This window comes from Esox lucius, chromosome 14 (assembly GCF_011004845.1).
Source record: "Esox lucius isolate fEsoLuc1 chromosome 14, fEsoLuc1.pri, whole genome shotgun sequence".
NCBI classification, from domain to species: Eukaryota; Metazoa; Chordata; class Actinopteri; order Esociformes; family Esocidae; genus Esox; species Esox lucius.
Window position 1 is genome coordinate 566439 of NC_047582.1, and position 10539 is coordinate 576977.

At 39.6% G+C, this 10539-nt stretch overlaps 1 protein-coding gene across 1 annotated transcript in view; it reads right to left on the reverse strand.

The window, feature by feature from the left end:
* Positions 1 to 4000, reverse strand: part of LOC105008094 (neurogenic locus notch homolog protein 1) — a 55456-nt gene extending 51456 nt beyond the window's left edge. The window contains 2 exon segments of the mRNA XM_013132928.4: positions 2462 to 2543; positions 3773 to 4000. Of these exon segments, the coding sequence (XP_012988382.2) occupies positions 2462 to 2543; positions 3773 to 3830 (140 nt within the window). The 5' untranslated portion in view covers positions 3831 to 4000.
* Positions 4001 to 10539: the final 6539 nt, after the last annotated feature.

The following is a 10539-nucleotide window of genomic DNA, read 5'->3' on the forward strand; positions in this document are numbered from 1 at the left end:
AAATAATAGTTGACAAGCCAAAGGGTTTACAGGTTTACACTCACGACTGAAAAGACCAGGCTACAGACGAGCAAGCATAACAATGCTTGTAAGAGAAGTCAGCTTAAAGATACACTAACATTATTGGCCAGTGGTTATAAAAGTGGGGTCGTCAAAAAATGTCTGTTGGCATGCGTTTGCCAATGTGCCCAATGTCATTAAAATCACTCACTTTCAACCTTGGAATTTTATAACTAACTAAACTATGACAGTGATTCTACTTAGAAACCCTTATAAACAATATATTACACAACCAGCCCAAAACGGGAGGTTGTAAAAACATTTTGCAAAGGTCTTGGAATGCATACATAAGTATATCTAAGCCCCTACTATGTTACATCCTATCTCCGTATCAACCCTTGACTTGTCCGCTCTTTGATAGCACCTGTCTGAAATATTTCAGTCTATTCCATCTTGTCATAACTCCCAAATCTTTCGTGGGCCCAATATTTAGTCTTGAGTTGCCAGACACAAGGTCTGGTAACAATGCAACCTTTTCTCAAACATTTGGGTAAAAACTTCCACTGAGTGTTCTCATCAGGCAAACCGCTCTTACAACAAATCACAAGTTTGGACAGATGGAGCCGAAACCTCCTGTGGATTGCGCACTCATGCAAAATCAAGCGCTTACGGAAACGCAGTGATGTTAGTTTCCTTTGTCGGTTTAATTTCCAATAACTCCCCTTGTGTGCGAATATTCACACAAAGTTGTACAGATGTCTATACAGTAGCCATTCAAATATTGCTGAAGTAGCCGTCTGGCTTGAGAGACTACCCGATGTCTGGATCATTTTATAAAATATAACAAATAATTAGGTAAATCCTCAATATAAGTGAAAGAAATCAAGAAACAGATGATGACTTGCCAACAGACCTCAAACACACTGAAATTATGGCACAGTTTCTCAACCTTGTTACATAAATAGTCATGTGTGTATGCATTGTGTTCTATAACCTGCGCTTGTGGCTAACCTGGTTAAATAATAAAAAATATTAATAAACTGCAAGAATATTCATGAGCTTGAAAATCACTAATACTCTTGGGGTGATACTACATTCTGAACCCTGGATATTGACACTGACGCACCTAAATGCGCTGTACGACTAATGCATGTTTTGGCTTTGTGAGGAAAGGAGAGGTAAACAATGAATAAGAGTGGTGCCTGAATAAATGAAGGAGAGGGTGGACAGCGACATGCCCTTTAATGAGGGCCATCTACTATAATGTCTGCCCTTAATAGGACCTGGGCGAGAGTGGGTCAGACTGGCAGCCTTGGGGGGAATTGAGGGGAGTTGTGGGAGGGCAGATGTAACTGAGTGGTGGCCCCATGGTTCTCTCTGTCCCCAGAGTGGTACCATGCCAAAACATTATCTGGCCACACCCACCCAGTAGCCCACCACCCAAATTACATCTCCAGAGGCCATGAATATACAAAAAAGCTTTTTGGGGGGCGGTGGGTTATATTGTATGTTGTTACAAACTGAATGATGAGTTTCTGAAACAGGTAAAAAAAAAATGCATACAAACACTATATAGTCTTTTTTTGAATAATGCCCATCCTGCATTGGCACCTGGCTAAAGAGTACTCATCTGATCCACTTGCTCAATCCCACTTGTTTGTTTTCAAATTGCTGCAGTTTATTTCAATTAATCTCTCTCCCCAAAAACATCCAATCTAATTACAATTCAGCACCATCTGGCCCTCACAAGGGGGAGAGGGCCTATTCAGAAAAGTCCTTGAAGGGGGTAGAGCAGGGGTTTTGGTGTGTGTAGTGGTGTTTAAGGGGGGGCTGAAAGAGGGGTTTGGGGTGGTGGTAGTTGTAATGTTCTTGGGAAGGCCTACTCCGATTAGTCACACAGCATTACACTGACTAGGGGACAATGGTCGCCGGGCGGCAGGCGATCCCCAGCTGTCGCCTCATGAAAGAGCAGAAAAACAAGATTTAGGACAGAGACGCGTCCCTCACTCCACCGGGGAAGGTTCCTGCATTCATTAGCAGGGGGAACTTTTGTCCAGCCACCCCTTTCTCGCTTCTCCAATGCCCTGGAATGGGGCACTCTTTCCCTTTTTTTGAAGGGGAATGTGTGCAGACCGGGCTCTTCAGCTATGGGAAGGCTCCTGCTCTGGTTGCTGAGCAGAGCTACCTCTCAAAGGCTGGAATGGGGAACAGAAGGCCCCTCGCTTCTAAAGTCTACCAAAGAACAGTCTAATACAGATGGTAGCAGAAACAACTAAACCTTAAAATACCTTAAACCCCATACACTAAACCAACTTTAAAAATACTCAAGGATAGATAACTAAACATGAACTAGAATCCAACTTTAAGCACAGAAATTCAAAATCACTCTGCCTGGTACTGGGAAATATATTCTGACATTGAGATAAAATAAGCCATTCAGAAGTGTTTTAACACTACTCACTTGCATTCTCCGTTTCCGTCGGGAGAGGCTTCACACCTCCCTCCGTTCAAACATGATTCAGTAGGTAGAGAGCATCTTAGACCTGTAGGAACGAAACAACAACAGCAACACTTACATAAACACACGCATTCAAACAAAACATTACCCTAAGTGAAACTTGCTATTACGTAGTAATACCATTTGTATTTGTTATGAAGTAACTGTGTAGAATGTAGAATTACAGGAAATTTACACGAAACGTACTTATTTTTTACGTTCGTAATTTGGTGCCTCGAAAATGTTTAGTGGAGAGGACTTCAAATCTTGACCTAAATGCTTGGGTTAGCTTTGGACACCGGCTGCAGATAAGTGGAATACGTCAAATAATTCCGATTGACCCATTTTAAATGCCAATTGAGACGTGTGCTTGAACTAATCATGTCAAAGCATGCTGTGGTTTGGGAGGCACCGTAGGCCTAGACCACTTGTTGGCCTGGTGCGTGGCTTCACGCTTTGCGCAGAAAGCGCAACAGCTGCTGAGATCAGATGCGCCAACAAAAGAAATCAGAGTCTAGCACGAGCCATAAAAAACTATCCAGCGGCACTGTTTACCAGCAGACTGGAATACCCACCCCTCCCCCAACACACACACACCGGACTCGAACACTCTCTCGCAGAGACAAAAGCCCGCCCCCCTCCCGCGACACACACGAACAAACATTTCCCATTATTCGTTCCATAGCACCAAATTTGGTTAGTCTTAATGAAAAATACAATATAAAAAAACTATAGAAATTATAGATCACTTCAATTTAACATATTGACACTGTGCACATTTAATTTATTCAATCAACGAAGACACATATCAACAATACATGCTAATTGGACGTTTTACATTATAAAAGGATGTTGAAGCCTACAACCGAAAGTTCATAAATGATAGTTTACACACTTCACAAGTCAAAGCTTAGAGCGAAAAGTTCCAGTGAAATCGCACGATGAAATTAGTAGCAGCCGATCAGTGGTCCGTGATAAAAAAAATATATAATAATACATACCAGTAGCGGATTATCACTACTAAATCACACCAGATTACTACAAACATCGCACTCCACACACGTAGACTACCGAGAAGGAGCAACATGAAACTTTTCCAGCAGTACAGCCTCTAATTTGATAAAACTAACGAAATGTAACGTCCCGGCTGCATTAACTAAATCAAACAGTATAAGCCACTCAAATGAACTTACTAATAGAGGTTCTAATTTAAACGTACAGAATCCCTGCTTGTTTAAACAGTTAGGCGAAATTACTATTTTCTAGGAACTTTACCTTTTGTTATGACGAAGGCTGGAATCAGAAATGTTAGTTTCACAAAGAAACGATACATTCCTCCTCTTCAACTTTAAAAAAGTCTTACAATTCGTAGGGTTTGCATAGATCCACAGTGTCGTTAGATCCAGTGGCTAAAATAAAATAAATATCCTTTGTGAATAAATAAATCCAACAGACTCCGGACAGAATCGTCTCCGTGAGAACTCTATAAATTGGATGTCTACTCATGTGCTCCTGAGTTCTTGAATGGAGAGTATCGAGCAACAGTTAAGTTCCTCCTCCTCAGCCCAATGTCCTCAGCCAATGGGGTTATTTCCACTCAGGTGGGCCTACCGGTGCCTTTCAAAACGTTGGCAGGCGTTCCAAAGAACATAACTGTTATGGTTTCACTGTAAGTGTCAAATTGGCAGCTGAAATAACGTGTACAAGAATACATGTGGAAAAATAACCCCCTATACTCCGTTTGTGAATGTAGCCTACCAAAACTATTATTTTATGTGTAGGCTACTCAGCGGTATGTGATGTGTGTCATTGTTCCATTTTCTATACTACACTTATATATTCACATTAATTAAACTAAGATCGATCTATGTAGCCTACATTGTTTGGAAAATAATGAATGTATATCCCAGTTAACATGCAAATGCAAATAACCTATGATTTTACTCTGCTGAATTGATATCAGTTAAAAGTAAAACATTGTTGCATGAAAAATTACATTACAGAAATGAAGTATGCTGTTATTTTACCACATTTGAGATAGAGACACAGGTTCCTGATACAGTAAAAATGCCATTTTGCTGTCTGGTGATTAGAGTCTGTAGACCATCTCTAGATCACTGTCAAAATCTGTTATACCAGACTACACTTCTAAAGACATCCAATTCTGACAACTTAAAAACATCCATCCTGTGTGTGGTATGATATAGCACAGTTAATAATCAAACATTTTATAAATCATTACAAAAATTATGAAGCAACTCCAGATGGCCCCATTTAACATACACAAAGATTAATAAGTTGTCAGTAGGTGTATTGTTGAAAATATTAATGTGTACAACTTATTACAATTCGGTCTATTATGCTTTCAATAAATGAATCAATGTACTGCACTTCAACGGTAAAAAAAAAATACAGCAAGTCAATTACACTTCCCATGAGTTAATTCAGATGTGGGTTTAGTATATGCATACTGCATATATTAGAACACAAGGATCCTTGTCAAAGGCTTACATTGTTCAGCCTTTCCCCTGCTCTCCGGCCAAGTGAAACTACCTGAAAGTAACTGCAGTTTCAGCACCCCAGGGGCACACCTTATTTTGTTATTACAGCATTACTCCTCTTTATTATACTGTCAGCTAAATGGACATGTGCCAAGGAAGGGAGATCAACTGCACAAGGTGCGTGGGAACTGTTGTTTCCTTTGAACACCTGGTATGTTAGGTAACCAGAGAGAGAGGGTGGGGGGGGGTGCAACTTGGATGGATTTGTAAATCATATTTTTAAGGAAAGTAGGTGTGAATGGATGTAAGGGACTGGAGAAGTATTCTAATCACCCTAGCTTGCAAATATGTCTAATCATTCTGACAGAAGTTGTAATTGTCATGTTGTTACTGCTGTTAGAACAGGTCACTATAGACTTTCACACACTCAGTAATTGTGGCATTCCTTAGTGAATTTTGTGTGTAAAGTAACGACCGGGTGGAAAGTTTTAACTTGGCATTTAATCACAGACTGTTAGCTGACAGACAATAGTGAAATCTGAACTCCCCAGGATCTCTTTGCCGACTTGGGATGCTGATTTGTTTGTGTAGATTTAGAGCTTAAGGACTATGAGAAAATGTGGAGTAAGAGATTCACATGAATGGAATTCGAGGGACGATGTTTGGGGGAAAAGTTGCAGTTCTGATCATAGTAACACATGCAGATTTTAAGTATAAATTATAAATATAAGTGTAAATAAGTATAAATATGCGTATTGCCATCATCTGTTGATAGGAACCATGGAATATGACAAATTGCAGTTCCTCGTTTCTCTGGCTCCCTTCCTTCCTCTTTCTGAATAGAAATAGACAAAGGCAGGGTCTCAACAGAAAGAGCAATCTTCAATAACTTTAATGTAACTCCATTATAAACTCCATTAATTTTGTGATAACACCTTGGAATTTAGATCAAATTCAAGAAAATCAGAGCCATTTAGCAGATGATCTTGTCAGCTAAACGGCATAGCTATATTATTCTATATTATTAACATGACCAAATCAGAGAGCTCTACTTGGTTTAATCACATGCTCACTCAAACACCCTTCATCTTATGAGAATAAAGATAATTTACCTTTATGAGAATTCACATTCCAACTGCAAAGACCAATGTGTGCCCCCCACCCTATCACTCACATCCACTCCAGAAGTGACCTTTGTCCTTGCTGTGGAGTACTTTAGGTGACTATATCACCAGCTTACCTTAACTGACATTATGCTAATGCTAGACCTGCTCAAAGCCTGCCATGAAGAGGACAGTGGTGGGACATCAGGGTCCCCAATAAACACAACCCAGCAGGTGAGCAGAATAATCAGGGGATTTGCAATAAAGTATAGAGCCATGTCTACCACAAACAGACATTTTTACATTTGGTTTACATTTCATAAAGAATTTTTATACACTGATTAGTGTGTACAGACTTTATTTAATCTTTGCCTGAATGCAGAGATAGACTATTGCATTCTTAACCAATGGAAAATGTACAGAGATTTCAATGAAATGGCAAGCTGGATTATGGTTGTATCCAAGCAATCAGATTAAAAGAGAAGCCCTACAGCTGACTACATCTCTCAGAGCTAGTCAGGACAGACTGTACATAGAGTCCTTGAATCATCAAGTTTTAGTGACTCCTTGTGGTGGGTTGGGTGCCAGCAAGCTGACTGAGATAAACAGCTTAAACAGCACTTTCCCCGATGTGTTGGTTAGGCTTAATTCCTTTGTTAAGTGAGCAGTGTAAGACAAAGTGAACAGCCAATTCGCTAATTTCTTCAGAGTTGCATAGATTGTAAACTCACTACAAAATAAAAAAAATGCCTGTGAACTCAACTCCAATTATAAGCAGAGACCTTTTCAAACTAATGAGGGCAACCTATAAGAGAGAGAGGGAAGGGGAGACAGAGAGAAAGGTGAGACAGAGACATGATAACTGGGAGTGGAAGAAGACAGGTGGACTGCCATCAGTTGGTGTGCCATGAAGCATACAAGTGGACAGTATATCTACCACACTGTCCAGGGGAACAAGAGACAGAAAGACAGAATTAAAGACCTAATATAAACCTAACAGTACAAATCCGCCAGTAGCTTTATGGTCCCATTTCTAAACATACTAATCTGCTATGAGCTGGACTTTACCAGAGATATCAGTGACCTCTTCCTCTGCATACACCAGTAAGCAAACACCAACAGCTTCCTATCCATCCATCTCTACCTACATATACAAAATATATAACATCTCATCTTCATCCACTTATCCGGTATTGGGTCGCGGGGGCAGCAGCTCCAGCAAGGGACCCCAAACTTCCCTTTCCCGAGCCACATTTGCCAGCTCTGACTGGAGGATCCCGAGGCGTTCCCAGGCCAGTGTCGAAATATAATCTCTCCACCTAGTCCTGGCCCTCGGAGGAAAATATATAACAATATACTGAAATTAGTTGCATTGTTTCATAAATCCATAACACATAATATAAAACAAAGGACTTACAGAACAATCATTCACAAGTTACCTGTGTCTAGATAGGTGCGTCTATAACATGGACACAAGCATCAGGGAAAGTCAATGTAAATTTCAATTTTATTTATAAAGCACATTTAAAAAAACTTTGTTGACCAAAGTGCTATACTGGAAAAAATATCAAAGTATACAAAATATATGAAATTTACAGGTAAAAAATTACATAGACACAGACAAAATAGCAGCACAGACATTTAATGCCAACTCAGCTAAGATTAAAAGCAAGAGTAAAAAGGTGCGTCTTTACCAATTACTTAAAAGTGTGTATAGTCTGGGCATTTCGAATATGCAGTGGTAGGCTATTCCAGAGGATGGGACCACCCACCGCGAAAGCTCTATCCCCTCAAGTTTTTAGCCTGGCTTTTGGGACAACTAGAATTAACTGGTTAGCTGACCACAGTGCTCGGGCTGGAGAAAGACGATGTAAAAGTTCAGACAGATATAAAACCTTAAAACAAGCATTATACAATCAACCCTTAAACAAACAGGAAGCCAAAATTGGTGTTATGTGCTCCCGTTTTCTTATACCGGTTAAAAGTCGAGCGGCGGCATTTTGTACTAACTGGAGTCGATTTAGGGTTTTCTGATCTACCCCCAGGTACAAAGAATTACAGTAATCCAGCCGAGATATAATAAATGCATGGATAACTTCCCTGGATAACATCCCTCGGAGGAAGATAGACCTTAACCTTTGCCAAAAGTCTTAGCTGAAATAAGCTAGATTTAATTACTAGACTAATTTGCTTATTGAGTTTGAAGGAGCTATCAAAGATAAAACCAAGATTCTTAACAAACTATAAGAGGCTAGAGGGCCTAAGGTACAAAGAGGATCACCCAGCAAGTGACCTTGTCCACATATAAAAATCTCTGTCTTACTTTCATTTAAAGTAAGAACATTTTGCACCAACCAGATTTTGATGTCCTTTAACCTTTTCACATGTAAGTTCCAAATATCTCTTCCAGCGTGATTTCAGTATTAGCTCTGAGTTCTAGAATGTGATTATGACGTCACAGGATCGACCTGCAGCTCCATTCGCTGCAGTTTACCAGAACCACGCTGTTTGCTATATATTTCGTTATTTTTTAAATTATATTTATATATGACAACCAGCAATAACGTAGGTAAATCATTTTAAAAACACAAACACTATACATTGATAATACAAGTTCTGCAGTGTAGAATTTACTTGAGCTAGCCATTAGCCAGCGTGTTTCTTTCAATGCATCAACCAAGCGTGCCGCACAAGCCCTGAAAAGTGAAGCCAAAACGTCTCGATCGCCCCCTGGTGAGTGGTCCCAGTATAGGTCATAAACCCCGCCCTCCCCATGTTATTCAATGGGACGCGAGACCAACTAAACAATTAAATTACCCTTCAAATATATTTTTTCCGAAGCTGGTTTCTGTCATTTACTGTAGTTCGCGCTAATGTAAATTCAAGAGTTTGTTTTTAAAATAAGTTTGTTTTTAGTTAGTTATTTAATGCTCTAAAAACGGTGGTGTGACTTCGTGATTCACAGCTGTGATTGACAGCTATCTGAGCCGAGGAGCCACTGAATCTTCGGAGGACTGAGGAGATTGGAACTTTACATTTAATCTCTAAATTTCTATAATTGATATAATTTCACACGGACATAATGGGTTGTTCTGCAGTACATTGTGCTAACCGATCTGGCATTTCCAATGGATCTTTGAATTTATTTCGGTAAGTTAAATTTATAAGCTATTTAATTAGTAAATAAATGTAATGGGCTAGCTAACGTTAGCTAAAAGACAACAAGCCTCGTTAATAGCTAGCAGGTGATCGTTAACTAGAAGTTACCAATTATTTTTGTATTAGGCCTATTCTAAATTAAGCTTAAACATGATGTAAGTTAGGCTATAACATATCGTCTAGGTTTAACAAGCAAAGGTTGTACTGTACTTGGACTTGCGATTGATTACGGTATGCGCATTCTGCGAGGGAGAGTGAGGGAGGGGCACAGGGGTGGGGCCGTTGATTTCGCGGCTTTACGGCTTTACTTCCTTCTCGCTACTGCGCATAACTACTGCGCAGAACTGGTCCCAAGATCGCTATCTGCGCAGACGCAAGTCCAAGATGTCAGCGCCGTATCAGGACACTGGTGGCTTCATTTTTCACCAATGGAAAAGAGCGAAAGGGCGTCGTCCATTATATTTACAGTCTATGGCATCAACTAATGTACTGCTGTAGTGGCTAAAAACACATTATCTGCAAAGCATGGCACTCGTGTAAATTGTAATATGCTGTTAAACAGTGCTTAGCCCGTTTAACACAGTAGCGGATATAATTTAGCCTACCCTGGTGCAATATGCAGTGAAAATGTTTTTCTAAAAAACTTTTCAGTTGGTGTTGGTAGGTTAGAGGTGAAGTACATAGCCTATGCATTGACGTTAGCTAGGTTGGGTATAGCTAAGGTTAACCTTATGGTCTGTCAACCTTTACATAATTGTTAAGATTATTTGGGACCCGAGAATTTGCTGAACACCTTCCAGACCTGTCTATGCATTCGTGAATACAGATCTTTTTCCGACACAATGGTGAGTAGTGTATAATTGCATAAACTGTATACAGTAATGTGTTGGTTTGCATTATGGTCTTCATATCGATGTATGTATAGCCAATTCGATTGTGATCAAGAGGGGGTCTAAGAATACAGTGGCCTTGTGCATAGTTTTCTTGGAATTAAAAACAGTAAGAAAATGCATTAACTGTATTGACGACACTGCATACAAGTATTCCAATGAAAAAAACTGTTTATGTACAATTCCTCTAACGGGAATATAAATAAAGCACAAAGTTAGAAATACAGTGCTCTGAAAAAGTCTAATACCCCTGGAAGACTAACTAAATATATTTTACTATAGCAATTTATTTGGGTAGTAAGACACTTACTAGAAGAAAAAACATGCATGGCAGTAAAAAAAAGACCACACAAAACAGAACAACAAGGAATACAATTGCTCAATACTGC